This window comes from Stomoxys calcitrans, chromosome 4, assembly GCF_963082655.1.
Source record: "Stomoxys calcitrans chromosome 4, idStoCalc2.1, whole genome shotgun sequence".
Taxonomy (NCBI): domain Eukaryota; kingdom Metazoa; phylum Arthropoda; class Insecta; order Diptera; family Muscidae; genus Stomoxys; species Stomoxys calcitrans.
In genome coordinates, this window is record NC_081555.1 from 146,168,599 (window position 1) to 146,186,351 (window position 17,753).

Here is a 17,753-nt window from a genome sequence, read left to right on the forward strand (position 1 = left end):
GGTCGGTAAATATGTCCGATTTAGGGGTGTTTTGGGGAGTGGGGTGGTCCACTAAACACTAAGCCCTGAAAATATATCAGCATTGTTCTCTATTCTCATGTATCTATACATCATTTATTTGAACCCTATATTGCCATTGGCCTCGCAATTGGACATCAAATTCGTTTTCTAATCTCAAATAACTTTTATTAAACCCCTTATTGATGTCAGATTCGTGCTCTACTCCCATATACTTTTCATTTGAGTCCCATATTTCCATAGTCGGGAAACTTGCCCAGTTTGGGGATGTTTTGGGGGATGGGGCGGCCACTCAGTGACTTGGGCTTGAAAATATATATCAGATTCGTGTTCTACTCTAAAATAACACTTATTTGAGCCCCATATTGCAATGGTCAGCTAATACTTCCAATATAGATAATGTTATGGGGGTGGGGTGGCCCCATAGACACTTTTCCGAATATTGATATCAGATTCTTGCTTTACTCCCAAACACCTTTCATTTGAGCCCCATATTGTTATGGTTGAACATTTTTCATATTTGGGGGATGTTTTTGGGGAGGGGCGGCCCCCCAAACACTCCATCCGAAATTATACCAATTTTATGTTTTTTTGGTTACTATAAGAGAGAACACAAAATTTTGCTTAAATCGCACCACCCACACCCGAGATCTTTTATTTCTATAAACAATTTTGTCAAACTGTCCCAGTCGGCAAACATGTCCGTTTAGGTGGGTTTTGCGGTAGGGCATCCCCCACGGTTATTTGACCCTTTTATACCAATTTTGTGTGTTTGGGTTACCATACCATGCCCGCACGCTACCTTCGAAGGAGTAAAGCTAGGAGCTTGAAATTTTGCACAAAATACTTGTTATTAGTGCAGGTAGATTGAGATTGTAAATGGGCCAAATCGGTTCATGTTTTGGTATAGCTGCCATATAAACCGATATCGGGTCTTGACTTCTTGAGCCACTAGAGGGCGCAATTCTTATCTGATTTGGCTGAAATTTTGGGTTTTATTTTGATAACTCAAATAACTCTGCCGAGTATAGTCCAAATCGGTTCATAACCTGACATAAACCGATCTCAGATCTTGACTTTTTGAGCCGATTGAGGGCGCAATTGTTATCCGATTTGGCTGAAATTTTACATGAAATTGCAGTGATATAGTCCCCCACCACCGATCTCCCGATTTAAGGTCTAAAGCTCATAGAAGCCGCATTTTTTACCCGATTTCGCTGAAAATTGGTCATAGCGAGTTGTCTTAGGACCCTCGAGTTCGGTATCGAATAGATCTGGATCGGACAATATCTCGAAATAGTCCCCACACAGAGCGATCTACCGATATAAGGTCTAAGATTCATGAAAGCCTCAATTACTATACGATTTCGCTGAAATTTGGCATCATGAGTACGAGAATGGGCTATATCGAATTTGTCTTAATCACAATGAATTGTCTTAGGACCGACCCTTGACTTCGTTATCGAATATGCTTCAAATCGGACAATATCTTAATAAAGTCTCTCCCCTAAGGCTTATAGATGCCGCATTTGTTACCCGATTTCGTACTGTGAGTTGTTAGTTGGCACTGTGAGTAGTCTTAGGACCCTCGACATCGGTATAGAATATGGTTTAGATCGAAGAATATCTTGTTATAGCCCCCCATAGACCGATCTCCCGATTTAAGGTCTAAGGCCCATAGAAGCCGCATTTATTACCCGATTTCGCTGAAAATTGGGCACAGCGAGTTGCCTTAGTAACCTCGAGTTCTGTATCGAATATGGTCTGGATCGGACAATATCTTCAAATAGTCTTCATATAGACCGATCTTCCGATGTATGTTTTAAGATCCAAAAAAGCCACATTTATTACCAGATTTCATCGAAACTTGGCACAATGAGTTGGAGGCCACCGTAGTTTAGATGTTAACATATGATGCTAAACGCTCGGGTTCGAGTCCTGGCGAGACCATTAGAAAAAAATTTTCAGGGGTGATTATCCACTCCTAATGCTGGCGACATTTATGAGATACTGTAAAAACTTCTTCCCAAAGAGGTATCGCTCTGCGGCACGCCGTTCGGACTTGGCTATAAAAAGAGACCCCTTATCATAGAGTTCATGGGCAAAATTTTCATTTTTGTTCTTCGGCTCGGAGACCACTGGTACGATGAATGGCTCACCCCTAGCCCTGTCACTCTCGGAATGCGCAATAAATTGAGGGTTCAACAGCCTGGCGCACTTCTTCGGATCGGTCACGGTTACGTCGCCAAAAGTGACTGAGGTCCTGTCGTTCCGTCTACCGGGGTTCGAGAGTGACTTAACAGTAAACCACAACTTGCCTTAATGTGATCTACTGTTAAAGCTCTCTCGAACACAGGTAGACGGGACGACAGTCACTTTTGGCGACGTAACCGTGACCGATCCAAAGAGGTGCGCTAGGTTGTTCTCCGAGTTACGGTACCTAAGTTATATCGCTTCATGTGTTCCAACCACAAATTTCGCTAATGTTCGTTGAGTACCCTCTGAATTTCCAGATTCAGCTCACTGATTCTGGGGTTAGTGGGGTCCGTGTAACAAATCCCATCACGCTCGTCTGCGAGTACCACTGTGAGGTATTTTGCCATGTAAAACTTCTTCCCAAAGAGGTATCGCTCTGCGGCACGCACGCCGTTCGGACTCGGCTATAAAAGGGAGGCCCCTTATCATTGAGCTTAAACTTGAATCGGACTGCACTTAGTGATATGTGAGAAGTTTGCTCCGATTCCTTAGTGAAATGTACATGAGCAAAATTTGCAAAAAAAAAGATACAATTTTGAGTTGTCTTATGACCCACGACATCGATAACGAATATGTCTTGCAAATTTACTTATGAACATTCCATTACGCAGCAGGGGCAAACTTGTTCTCGAATATTGTTTTGGGAAATATTTTGATATACCTTCAATATAGTCCGATCTCCCGATTTAAGGGGTAAGGCCCATACAAGCAGCATTTATTAGTCATGATCATATTTCGATTTAGCTACCATATACTCCGATCTTTCAAACATAAATGGTTTATTTTAATACCCGATTTCACTGAATTTTAGAGCTGTGAGGTGAGTTAGATCCTCTAAGATAGGAATATATTTTGGCATATCCGCTAAAGGTTGATGAATAGTCCTTTTTCACCGAACCGAAGATGTGTTTAATATATAAAGGGTGATTTCTTAAGAGCTATTGGAAAGTTTTTCAAAAAAAAAACACATTAAATTCAGAAAAATTAATTCATTATCTGAATCGATAATACGGTCCATATAATTTAATGTTTGAAGATTATTTCATGCAAATGTTGATCGTGACCTCGCCTCAAATAGTCCATCCGGTTAGTCCAATTTCGGCATGCAGTCCCTTTCAAAAATTTCGGCCGTTATCTAACGAATAAATGCTTCACTGTTGTCTTCCAATGCGTCAATTGAAGCGGGCTTGTCTGTTTAGACATGAGCTTTAACATAGCCCCACAAAAAATAGTCTAAAGGCGTTCAATAGTACGATCTAGACGGCCAATTACCGGAACCGAACGTGAAATAAAATGTACACCGAACGCGCATATTAATAAGTCCATTGTTACGCATGCTGTGTGGCATGTGAAACCGTCATGTTGAAACCATATGTCATGCAAGTCTAGCTCTTGCATTTTGAGCAAAAAAAAAGTTAAATATCATCTCACGATAGCGCTCACTATTCACAGTTACGTTACGACTCGCATCATCTTTGAAGAAGTACGGTCCAATGATGCCACCAGCCCATAAACCGCACCAAACTAGTATAGTAAGCATTGGTAGCTCTTGCAATGCTTCTGGTTGATCTTCACTCTAAAATCGACAATTCTGCTTATTTACGTAACCATTGATCCAAAAATGAGCTTCGTCGCTCAATGGAAAAAACGAGCGATGAACTTTCAAACAGAGCATTTTTTTAATAATAAAATTCAATAATTTGCAAGCGTTGTTTGATTGTAAGACGATTAATGGTTAAATTAAAGACCAAACTGAAGAAACAAACACGAAACGTGCGTGAGTTGTATAAACCAGTGTTGCCAAAAAAATAATAGCTTAAAAATCACCCTTTATAACTTAGGTGATGGGTATCCAAAGTTTTATAATTTTTTGTTAAAATTTTGTTTAGAGTAATTTTCATTAAAAATTGTTTGCAAAAAAAAACTTGTTCACAGAAACTTTTTATTTTTCTATAGAAAAATGTTGTCAACATTTTATTTCTGTAGAAATTTTTATTAGAATTTTATTACTATAGAAAATTTTATCAAAATTTATTTTCAATTTTGGTTTGTTTATCTTTCGAGACAAGCTCAATGATCAAAGATGCACATGGAAAGGGAAAGTCATTAATGATCTTCGCCCTAACAGGCATAAAACTTGAAAAACTTTTTTTCTGTAAAAAGTTTTGTCAATTTCTTTTCATAGAAAATTTTATAAATATTTCCATTCAAACTTTTTTAAACATTTTATTTTCATAGAACCTGTCTCCAGCAGTTTTTCACACAGCTTAATCGAATCTTTTCAATCTGCAACTGTTCACTTAAATTCAATAAAAGCGCCCATATCAACATTCTGCTCTCTAGAAATGCATGGGAATAACACCCTAAACTTGAATGGCATTTGCTGAAAATGTAGATCTTGGAAATTTTCGCGGCTTGGGTTTTTTGCCGTTTTATATCGAGAGAAAAAAAGCGAGACTATATCAGAATACATAGCTACACTGAGAGAAATAAAGGCTAGTAAACCATCCAATAGGGAATAAAAAAAAGGATTTTTCATAAAATTGTAAAACAAAGCTTTATTTGCCCAAATAAATACAGCATATTTTAATTGAAAAGTGGTTCTTTGGAATGCCAACTTAATTTTCTTTGCAATTTGAGGACCATACTGTGAAGTTTTTCCAAAAGCGACAGATATGTGTCATCGTTTTATTGAAAAATGGTTCATTTTGATTGCATTTTTAAATTTTCTAGCAATTTGAGAACTATATTTTGAAATTACTTCAAATTCCACTTAATATTTAATACCCTACAGAGTCTGTCGGTTCATCTTTCGGTCTGTCCGTCCGTCCATTAGTCTTTCTGTCTGTACGTCTGTCTACCCGTCTGTCTGTCTACCCGTCTGTCTGTCTACCCGTCTGTCTGTCTGTCTATCCGTCTTTCTGTTTGTCTGTCTGTCTACCCGTCTTTCTGTTTGTCTGTCTGTCCGTCTGCCTATCCATTTGTCTGTCCGTCTATCTGTCTGTCCATCTGTCTGTCTGTCTTTCTGTTTTTCTATCTGTCCGTCTGCCTATCCATTTGTCTGTCCGTCTGTCTGTCCATCTGTCTATCCGTCTGTCCGTCTATCCGTCTGCCTATCCATTTGTCTGTCCGTCTTCCTATCCATTTGTCTGTCCGTTTGTCTATCTTGTCTGTCCATCTGCTTGCACCTCTATCCTTTTAGTTGTCTCTCCACCTATCTATTCATCCGTCTCTTTATTACTGTCCATCTGCTTATCCAACTGACTGTATATCCGTCTGTCTTTCTCTGAATTCCTACAAGGAAGGTACAATTCGCCTTGTTTGCTTGCCATCATGTTTTGAGCAGGTTCCATTTTTGTATCAAGACAAAAGCTTTTCGCTTTGTAAAAATCATAATGGCCCTTTTACATATTCTACATCCGATATGGGCTTAATTACAATAGGTGCAATTCTGATCAAAAATTAGCTTGAGAAGTTCTTTTTAATATTATTTTAAGACATATTTTTCTCAGTGTAACTTTACACAAAATCTCAACGACCCCAGCGAAAATTCCACAAAAACCATTCAAATGGGATAACTGAAAAAAAAGAAACAAATCTCGACGAATTTTGCAATCCTTACATTTTTCTTGATTTTGCAACGTTTTTATCCTTGTGCTTCTTTTTTGCCATTGCAGCGAAAAAAATCCATCGTCATATCGGCACGTGTTCATCCAAGCGAAACACCATCGTCATGGATGATGAAGGGTTTGATGGATTTCATAACGGGCGATTCGTCGGTGGCCAAACGTTTGCGTCACAAATTCATCTTCAAACTGATACCGATGCTCAATCCAGACGGTGTCATAGTGGGCAACTCACGTAACTCGCTGACTGGCAAAGATTTGAATCGTCAATATCGCACGGTTATACGTGAAACCTATCCATCCATATGGTATACCAAAGCTTTAATTAAAAGGTAAGCAGTGCTACTTCCCCAATCTAAAAGGTGCACAAATGCAATTGAATAGCTGACCTTATGTCTAACTAAAATCGACTTTCTTTGCCAATTTCGTCCTTTACTTTGTATGCGTATGTGTGTAAATGTGAGTGTGTTTATGTGTGTTTTCTGTTTTTTTGTATTTTTTTCTTACAGACTGATTGATGAATGTGGCGTTTCCATGTACTGTGATATGCACGCACACTCTCGCCGGCACAACATTTTCATTTATGGCTGTGAGAATAAACGTAACCCGGAAAAGAAGCTTACCGAACAAGTTTTTCCACTCATGTTACACAAAAACGTAGCAGATAAGGTGAGTATCCAAACGGGGACAAAAAACCTACACCGGGCAGAAGGAAGATGGTTCATTAAATGGGTAAAAAGAAAAAAAGCAAGATGAGTGCCCCGAGATGTGTGATTCCAAAAGGCCAACTGAAAATGACATGGATAATGAGCTGAAGTTCCACTGAAGATGAAGAGTAGAAGCAAGTGTACACATAATCTTATGAGCAGGGTTGCCATCATATGTAATATAGAAATAATATGTTGACAAAATTTGCAACATAATAAAAAAATTTTGATAAATCTGGATTCGGACAAAATTTTCTTATGGAAATGAAATGTTGACACAATTTTCCATAAAAATTAAATTTTGACAAAATTTCTTACAAAAATACAATTTTGACAAAAGTGTCTATAGTAATGAAATTTTGACAAAATTTCTTATATAAATGAAATTTTGCAGTGCCATATCACTGCAATTTCATGCAAAATTTCAGCCAAATCGGATAACAATTGCGCCCTGTATCGACTCAAAAAGTCAAGATCTGAGATCGGTTTATATCAGGTTATAAACCGTACTCGGCAGAGTTATTGGAAGTCAAAATAAAACCGTTGGTGCAAAATTTCAGCCAAATCTGATAAAAATTGCGCCCTCTAGAGGCTAAAGAAGTCAAGACCTGATATCGGTTCAGGGGGGGATATTTGTTCAGGGGACCACCGCACCCGCCAATACATCCCTAAATCGGACATACATATTTACCAACCATGGCAATCAAATGAAAGATATGTTGGAGTAGAGCACGAAATTGATACCCACTTTCGGGACCACGTTTCTGGAGGTCCATACCAACCTCTCCAATACTCTGGGGACCTTTTCACTATCAAAATCCATATGAGAATGTCGGGCTCAAAGAAAGTATTTTAAGAATGGCGTACATCTAACATCCAAACTTAAATGACCCTAAACCCTCTGAGCGATTATATAGACCAATAAAGATCATAACGAATTCAGATAAAGGCTTCAGCTAACTTCCTATAAAAATACTATTTTGAAAAAATTTTATAAAAAAACATAAATTTTGAAAAAATTTCCTTTAAATGTTAGTTGTTTTTCCAAAATTTCAAAAATCTTGAATCTTGACATAATATCCATTAGGAAAAAATATTGAAAAAATTTCCTAAAACAAAATTGGCAAAATTTCAGGTATAAACATTTTTTGAAAAAATTTCGGAATAAAATTAATGTTTCCATTTTTTTGCGTTGGCAACCCTATTCATAAGTTCTTCATTCGTTCTTACGCACATATGCTATGGATGTTCTTTCCTTTATACTCAAGGATGTGTGCCTGAAGCATCTTCTCTTCATTCAGTGCCAATTCAAGTTTCTGTTCTTTTGTGCTTCAAACAATTTTAATTAGTCCGCAGGAGTTATAACAAAAGTTTAACAGATTTCTTCAACTTGTTAAGTTTAGGTTTTCTTTTCCACATTGAAAATCAATGATGATATGTGATTTTTTTCCATTTTCTCTGTGTTATTTTCTTTCTCCCTCGCCATTACAGTTTTCCTTTGAAAATTGTAAATTTAAAATCCAACGCAGCAAAGAGGGCACGGGGCGCATTGTGGTCTGGATGCTGGGCATCACAAACAGCTATACCATAGAAGCATCTTTTGGTGGTTCGCTGCTGGGATCACGCAAAGGAACGCACTTTACAACACAGGTAAGTCTTTTTCAAATGTTTGCTAACCATAATCAAAAAAAAAAAAGATGTTAGAGATTTTAATTAAGAAAATTGTGTTGGAGAAAACCAAATGTAAAATAAAATGAAATGTTGTGTATTGGGGCAAGTTGTGGTAGGTGTTTTAACTTCACAAAATGTTCCCCATAAGTTGATGTACAAAACTTATGGAGAAAATTTGTTGAATTTATAAATCAAGATTTTATTACATTTGTTTATCAGATTTTATTTTAAAGATTAAAGGTATTCTTAAACTTATGTAAGGCCATGATCCATGTTACTGTGCTTTCCAGTTGCCTATTGTAAAACCAAAATCATGCACCCCATTAAATCCTGAAAGCATTTGCAGTTACCACATTGAAGAAAAATCCAATACAATATCGAAACCACAAAAGCAAACTTCAATATTGTTCAACATTTCAATCATGTTGCCCAAGCAACAACAGGATAACATTCTTATCATGGACATTACCGGAAACGGAAATGGCATGCACATATTGATGTGATAATAATCAAGTTATACGTATGTATTGTCGATATTGGTTTTATCCATGCTGACACACATATATCCATACATATCTATCCTGAGAATGAAGAAAATGTGCGAGAGATGATGTCTGCATACAGCAGCACCATCACTTTTGATTTAATTCTCTAGTCCAGTGGGATAACTAAGCTTCACTTGGGGGGGGGAGGTTAGCAAAACCGTTATGTGTTGTAAAACAACACCCCTCAGTGGTTTCAATTATAGAGATTTCCTTTGAACTGGGGCAATATTTACCAAAATGTCTCATACATATACACACATCTATGATTATGGGGATGATGATGATGGAGAGATTGTTTAGACTAGCCAAATATACACAGACGACTCATCATCGTCGTCATAATCATCATCATCATAACCGCAAGCACATTCCCCCAAATGCAAAAAGGGGAAAATATTATTGGTTACCATAATAATAATAAACATTATAACAACAATAGATTTTGTTAGACAGCAAATATTTCATAAAACTCTCATATTCTTCTTTAACAAACTCTTGTGGTTATCACAGAATGGGGTCGTGATTAATATGAGAAGGGTATGTATATATCTGCAATGTGAAATGGTGGCTGAGGAAGCTAGGCAAATATTAGAAGTGTTTTCCCAGACACATATCTCGATGTTTATAGAAAATTTATTTCAAACTTTATTTCTATGCAAAATTTTGTCAAAATTTTATTTTTATAGAAAATCTTGTTACAATTATGCTTGCTTACAACATTTTGTCAAAATTTTTATTCTATAGAAAATTTTGTCAACGTTCTTTTTGACTGTTTGCGCACCTTTATTTTTATCTTTTCGTGCTTTTTTTTCGAACATTTTCTAGGTCTCCATTCAAAGAATAGGTCTCCATTCAAAGAATAGCATAGCAAAGAACTTATAAGAGTTGAGCAGGGGTGTGTTACTAACACTTTGACTGGCTATTGGATCATGATTTCTGATACGACATGTTTCTTCATCAACACCTTTGACTATTAAGTACGCTATAGAGCACGCTTTTGTCTTGATACAGAACTCAATAAGTCCTCTAACACTCTTTAAGGTGTTGACAAAGATAAATGATGTACAGAAATCAAGATCCACTAGCCAGTCAAAGTGTTTGGAACAATAACACACACTTGCTCAACTTTTATAAGTTCTTTGCTATGTTATTCTTTGAATAGAAATGATGGAATGAATATGATCTCGAGCTAGAAGATGTTGGAAAAAAATTGCGAAAAGATTTAAATGATCAAAATAAAAAGAGCGCAAACAGACAAACCTATGAACCAGCCCGTCATTGTGCTGTAGGTCAATGCGGCCTAAGCACAAAAGGCATTTGCAGTGATATTCAAAGAATGTTCAAGTGGACAAAAAAAAAGAGTTTGGCAATGTTGATATGTTTCTCATTTTAGCATTGATGATTAGTTTGTATGGGAATAGTGGAAAGTAAGGCTTTCTTCTCTCTTACTACGCTAAGAAGAGTGAGAGGATTTATTGAGAACAGTTACAAGACAAAAGCGTGCTCTACGCCGTGCTAGTATAGTCTTTGCATATGTAGAGCACCTTAATCAATTTGACAAAGGTATTGATGAAGATATATGGCGTATCAGAAATGGCCATCCACAAGTCCAGTCAAGTGTTTTGAATAATAACACACACTTGCCCAATTTTTTTGATATGCTCCTCTTTGAATAGAAAGCATTGAATATGATCTGGAGCTAGAAGATGTTCGAAAAAAAAAATTACGAAAAAGTAATATTTTTATAGAAAATATTGTCAAAATTTAATTTTTATCCACAAATTTTATTTCTATAGAAATTTTTTCCAGTTTTATTTTTATAAACAAAAATTGTCAACATTGAATTTTTTTTTAAAATTTTGAAGAACTTAAATTAAAATTTTATTTGTCTGTCTGTGGTTGTTGTAGCAACTGGTATTTTTTACATTCTTAATTTATCTGCAGGGTGCTTTCAAATGTCCAAATCTAGAAACTCTGCAAATTGCTGGGTGCGCCCAGAAAGATCAGGTGATCAGTCGAGCAGGATTGCCGTGTTGACGAACAGATGTACGCCGTGTGGTCACTGGGACTTAGCGGGACACACATCTAGTCTAGTAGGAATTGAGGCGGCACCATCTGTCAGAACGTAGACAAGCCAGAACTACTCCGTTTTGCCAGCGGAGGTTTACTTTTAACTACTGGCGGCGGATGGTCTCAAAGAACGGCATTCACTCTGTATGTGCTCATATCCATCTGAATGCTATTTTGACCTGTCTCTAGGTATTGCCTTTTGTAGCGCTGAACCTCTCGCTATTTATTTTATAAAAAAGGAAGTGTTGTGCTTTGTTAGTAGACTCAACAAGTAAAAGCGTGCTAGGTTCGGCCGGGCCGAATCTTATATACCCTCCACCATGGATCGCATTTGTCACGTTCTTTGGCTGTTTTTCCTTTATAGACAAAAGATAATGGACAAATTGCTATGCTATTTCAGCTTTACCAAGTTATGAATCGATTGGGGCCATGCTTGGTTTGGCTGTTGGAGACCAAAGTGGAATTCATTTTGCAAAATTTCAGCCAAATCGGATAAGAATTGCTCCCTCTAGAGGCTCCAGATGTATAATCGGAAGATCGGTTTATATTGGAGCTTTATCAGTTTTGGACCATTTGGGGCCATACTTTTTTGGCTGTTGGAGACCAAAATCGAATTCATTGCGCAGATTTTCAGCCAAATCGGAAAATAATCGCTCCCTCTAGATGCTCACGAAATCAAGATACGAGATAGGATTATATGGGAGCTATATCAGGTCATGAACGGATTTGAACCATACTTTGCGCAGTTGTTAAAAGTTAGAACGAAATTCTTCATAAAAAATTTCAGCAAAATCGAATAATAATTGCACCATCTAGAAGCTCAAGAAGTCGAAATCACTTTATTAGGGAGTTATATCAGCTTATGAACCGATTTGAGCCATACTTGACACAGTTGTTCATGTCAAATCAAAAGACTGTGCAAAATTTCAGCCAAATCGGATAAAAATGGCGCCCTCTAGCGCCTCAAGTAGTCACGATCCAAGATCACTTTATATGGGGGCTATATCAGTTTATAGACTGATATGGACCAGAGATGTTGGAAGTTCAAATAAAACACTTGGTGCAAAATTTCAGTAATAATTGCGCCCTCTAGAGCCTCAAGAAGTCAAGCCAGCTATACTAATACATGAACAGATTTGATCCATTTACAATCATAACCGACCTTCACTAGCTTTATTCCTTCGAAAGTTAGCGTGTTTTCGACAAACAGACGGACGGACATGGCTAAATCTTCTAAGAATGTCAAGACGATCAAGAATGTGTATACTTTGTTGGATCTCAGATCAATATTTCGATGTGTTACAAGCGGAATAACGAAATTAGTATGGCCCCATCCAATGGCGAAGGGTATAAAAACGGATCATAGATAACAGTTTGGTCCCCCCTCTGAAAATAGGGTACTTCGCTTTGTAATATCCGCGAGGGGAGATAACTTTGTCTCTTTTCCAAACATAGGGAACTAAAATAAGGCCCAGAGACAGGTGTGGGTAGTGCCTCAAACGTACTGGCTACTGCCGATTCTCTCTTGCTCGAATCCCTTTCTGGCTTTAGTAGCTGAAACTATCTTCCTATTCTTCAGGCATCGAAAACTATAACAGTTTCTAGAGACACGACGTTGAGGACGTTGTTCATGTGAAGGGTAATTTTTTAGCTATTATCTTTTTAGCAACACTGATTTCACATTGTTTTACTGTCAAACATCTTCAGTTTGGTCTGTAATTTAACCATGAATCGTCTTAGAAAAAAAACAACGCTTGCAAATTATTGAATTTTATTAACAAATGCGAGCTCTGTTAAGAAAGTTCATCGCGCGCTTCTTCCATTTTTTGGACGCAGCTCAGTTTTGGTTCAATGGGTACGTTATAAGCAGAATGGTAAATTTTGGAGTGAAGATCAGCCAGAAGTATTGCAAGAACTATCAATGCATCTAGAAAATGTTACAGTTCGGTACTGTTTATGGACTGGTATCATCATTGGCTCGTACTTCTTCAAAGATGATGCGAATCGTAACGTAACTGAATGGTGGGCGCTATCATGAGGTGATATCAAACTTTTTTGACCAAAATGCTTGAGTTGAACTTGCATGATATGTGGTTTAAACAGGACAGTATCACATGCCACACAGCACGGACTTATTGAAGGGCGAGTTCGGTGAACATTTTATTTGACTTTCTGGACCGGTCAATTGGCCGTCGTGATCGTGCGATTTAACGCCCTTAGACTATTTTTTGTGGGGCTATGTTAAAGTTCATGTCTATGCAGACAAGCCCGCTTCAATTGACACATTGAATCATTTATGCGTGAGATACCGGCCTCAATGTTGGTAAGAGTTTACCAAAATTGGACTTAACCGATAGACCTTTCGAGACGCATTCATCTTCTTGTTGTATTTTCTTATACTTGGCAGCCATTTGTGTGTTGCTCTAATGAAAATTGATACTTTTCTAGTTTACCATCCGCACTCGTCCGAGCGGATGGTAAACAACAAGTCTTTACGCTCAAATGCTCACCCTTCCTTTCTAGTAGGAGATACATAAGAGAATAACTATTCTTCGGGTACACGAATAATTATTTGCAGCTATCGAAGCACTTTCGGAATCAAGAATTTTCTGGTTTTATAACAAAAGGACGGTTCTTTAACCGTAGACGAAGTACCTAAATGGTTTACACAAACAAAGTTGATTTCGTTCAATAATACCACGTTTATGGCTAACGTTTGATATGTTGAAGCGAAATGTTGTACGGTTACAATAAAAGTAAAACTTCGCGATCAATGTATTTTGTTACGTTTAATTTTTTTGTGTATGGGTTTTATAAAAAAATATTAGAAATTTGGGTTATATATAAAAATTTCATTTCCAGCTCATAACAAAAACACACCTTTTGTTATACCAGTTTGGTTGAATACTTACACAGAAAATATTTCAGCTAAAAGAGAATAGAAAGAAGCAATATGTTAATAAAGCATTTATTTGGTTCATAAGGTTCTTCATGGCTTATTGAAATAATGGTATATTAAAAAATCATATCGAATAAAATTGCAAAGGATCAAAGCACCAAAAAATGCTTAAAGCCTTCATGACTTTAATGGACCGAAAATGATTGAAGTCTATAGCTGCTCTATGCATGTTTTATGTGGATCGCCAAAGCACAAAATGTTAAAATTTCAAAAAAGTTCCCCAACACAATTTGTTGTCCCTTTTATGGGCAACAGTTCTTTTTTTTGAGTAACTTTTACTTTGAGCAAGAACAAAAATTTAACTAAAAAAAGTTAAAGCCTCACCAAAGATACCCCATCAACTGTGTATTTAGATAAACTTTGTTGCTTAATTTTTCACTCTCTCGATAGAGGAATCGTAGAAAAACTAAAAAAAGAGGAGGGATATGCTGGGAAAACTTTTGGTAACAACTATAAACATTGACTTTATGGATTTAGCCAACATTTTTGTCTTTTGCCAAAAGAAAGTCCATTAAGAAGGTACTTCGAACATATGTGGCCTTAAGCAAAAGAAAAAAAAGGATGATCCCAGGCAACCATTGAGATTTTCCAGAAAAAGAAAACAAAACAAATAACTTTATTAAGTTTGGATGGAAGAGGTCGTGGATAGAAGTTATATGCTACATAAGGTAGCAGCATATTACAATTTCGACCTATATTGGGACCAAAGAATAAACTCACAAGAATTATGCCTATCATGGGTATGAAGGCATTTTCTCTTCATAATAAGTAGAAAAGTATGCTTCTGGAAATTGGAAGCAACTCAGTCAAACTGTCAGTGGGAACTACAGATAAATGGGCATAAAAAGGTAGACCACGAATTGATATCTGCAGATAGGGTTATTAGGTTGGTACTAGAAGATACTATCATCTTACCAGTCAAAACAATGGAATATTGTCTGCTTATTGTTAAGCGTATGACAGAATGTGGATACATAAAAAAATATCACGAAAATGTTATCAATTTAAAATTTTATTGAAAATCAATTTTTTTACTATTAAAAAATAATTGAATAAATCCGTTTTCAATTGTATTCGGATTTTTTTCAATTACGATCGTGATTGATATTTAATGGCTACACAGAAAAAAATATCCTAAAACATTTTCCAGTGAAAAATTTAATTGAAAATAAAATTTTTACTATTAAAAAATAATTGAATAAATCCTTTTTCAATTGAATCCGGATTTTTTTCAATTACGACCGTGATTGACGTTTAGGCATTTTCAATTAAAAAATTAATTGATTCAATAATTTTTTAATTGAATTGGATTTTTTTCAATTACGATCGGGATTAAATATTTTGTCATTTTCAATTTAATATTTATTTGATTCAAAAAATTTTTTAATTGAATCTTAAAATTTTTTTAATTTCGATGTTGATTAAAATTTTTGAATTGAAATTTTCAATTAACAAATTAATTGATTCAATAATTTTTTTAACTGAATCTTAAGAAATGTTATATACATATAAAATGTGATTGAAAATTTTATCTTTTTCAATTAAACAATAACGGCTAAGAAAACTTACTTTTTTCTTTTTGTCACTCGATTCCTTTCACCAATTCATTGAAAACAGCTGAATTTATGAAGGGAAAACAGCTGTTTCATTGAATTGGCGAACGAATCGAGTGACAACAAGTAAGAGCTTGCTAAGTTCGGCCGGGCCGAATCTTATATACCCTCCATTATGGATAGCATTTGTCGAGTTCTTTTCACGGTATCTCTTTTTAGGCAAACAAAGAATAATGAATAAGAACTGATAAGCTATTGTTTAGTCAGTTTATATGGCTGCTATATCATGTAATGTACGGATTTGCGCCATACTAAACACAGTTGTTGTAAATAATAACAAAACACTTCATGTAAAATTTTAGCTAAATCGGGTGAGAATTGCGCCTTCTAGAGGCTCAAGAAGTCAAGATCCAAAATCGATTTATATGGCAGCTATACCAGGTTATGAACCGATTTGAGCCATACTTAGCACAGTTGTTGGAAGTGATACCAGAACACCACATGTAAAATTACAGCCAAATCGGATTAGAATTGGCCCTCTAAAAGTTAAAGAAGTCAAGACCCAAGATCGGTTTATATTGCAGCTATATCAGGTTCTGAACCGATTTGAACCATACTTCGCACAGTTATTGGAAGTGATTCCAAACCACCATGTACAAAATTTCAGTTTGAGCCGTCTAGATGCTTAAGAAGTCAATCCATTTACAATCCCAACCGACCTACACCAAAGTTGTTGTTGTATCAGTGTGTTGTACACTGAGGCGGAATCCCTTGCCGATAGAGAACACCATCGGGTCAATCCGGTACGTACAACCGGCTGCCATGGGATTACACCAATAAAAAGTATTTGTGTAAAATTTCAAGCGCCTGGCTGTACTTCTTCGAAAGTACGCGTGCTTTCGACACAGAGACGGACGGATAGACGGACGGACATTGCTAGATCGACTTAAAATGTCATGCCGATCAAGAATATATATACTTTATGGGGTCTTAGACGCATATTTTGAGGAGTTACAAACAGAATGACGAAATTAGTGTACCTCCATCCTATGGTGGAGGGTATAAAAAGAAAAAAATCTTAGTGGTCGGAAACTTTTTTATAATCAACAGCACTATTATAATTGTCCGGACTTTTTAAGTCTAGAAGTTCAAAATTTTTATGAATGCTTTCCATATATAGAAGATAAAACTCCCCTAAAAACAGTCTTTTGATTACTCTTTTAAATTTATAGACGTGATTCTTCTTATTTATGGTCGAAAGATTTATAATAATGGCATAACGTCTTCTTTAGCATCGATCTAAACCCGCCGGGCTACCCTTTCTCTTATAATTCGGAAAACAATATTTTCCGCTGCATTTATGGAAAAAACCCCAGAGGTTTTTGTTTCTAAGGAGTGATCATAGACCCTAACATAAACCTCAAATTCATGTTCCAGGAATTTTACACATGTTAACCATATTGCAACGGGGTGCGCTTTATACAGCGCTCTCTCCGCAAAAATTTTAATTTGACAATTGCATATTTTCCATTGAATTAAATTAATAAAAAAAAATTGAATTAAAAATTTAATTTGATATTTCGGAAATTTCAATAATTTTCTTATTGGATCAATTAAAAAATTAATTGAAAATTTCAAATCATTTTTTAATTGAAGGTGCAGCTGTGACTGTATGGAATGTGATTGATCTTCTCATTTTTGTGATTGAAACAGTCTCAATTAAAAAGTTAATTGGATCAATTAAGTTCATCCATGAAAACCTTTCTAATTTTTTTATTTTTTTGTATGAGAATAATACCTAAGAAATATTTTACCTGTACTGTTTGCACATTGGCACACACTGTGTATATGTGTGAAGGGTATAGCTGTATGTACTATGTGGGACAAGAGAAAATATTGAAGATCAATATCTTCAATGCTTTGACGAAATTCAATACTTGACGTTATTCAACAAACAGGTGTAGAAGTCAATCAAAACTCACTGTTTCATCAAAATTTGATGAAAAATACTCGTTTTATGGGCTCTATACTCTATTTCGGGAGATCGGTCTATATCGCAGCTGTATCCAAATAGGGTCCGATCTGGACGATATTCAACAAAAAGGTTTAGAGGTGTACCGGAACTCGCTGTGCCAAATTTCATCGAAATAGGATGAAAAGTGCTCCTTTTATAGGCTCATTACACAATATCGGGAGTTCGGTATATATGGCAGCTATATCCGATCTGTACCACATTTGACAGGAATAGGTAGGGGTCTACCAAAACACTAACTTTAATTGGCTATGACAGAATATTTGTTTCACTAGCTGAACGTAGAATAGCATTCCAAGCGCCTAGATCTTCTGCG

At 36.3% G+C, this 17,753-nt stretch overlaps 1 protein-coding gene and 1 long non-coding RNA gene across 9 annotated transcripts in view; one reads left to right on the top strand and one right to left on the bottom strand.

The window, feature by feature from the left end:
• Positions 1–17,753, top strand: part of LOC106082675 (cytosolic carboxypeptidase Nna1) — a 334,059-nt gene that overhangs the window by 265,959 nt on the left and 50,347 nt on the right. For all 8 annotated transcript variants that reach the window (XM_059367893.1, XM_013245327.2, XM_013245329.2 and 5 more), the window contains 3 exons: positions 5,952–6,232; positions 6,410–6,569; positions 8,099–8,257. In XM_059367893.1, coding sequence (XP_059223876.1) covers positions 5,952–6,232; positions 6,410–6,569; positions 8,099–8,257 — 600 coding nt within the window. The remainder of the gene's footprint in view (positions 1–5,951; positions 6,233–6,409; positions 6,570–8,098; positions 8,258–17,753) is intronic.
• Positions 1–17,753, bottom strand: part of LOC131997249 (uncharacterized) — a 258,295-nt gene that overhangs the window by 185,820 nt on the left and 54,722 nt on the right. Inside the window, exon 2 of the long non-coding RNA XR_009398148.1 lies at positions 13,806–13,821. This is a non-coding gene — a long non-coding RNA (uncharacterized LOC131997249). The remainder of the gene's footprint in view (positions 1–13,805; positions 13,822–17,753) is intronic.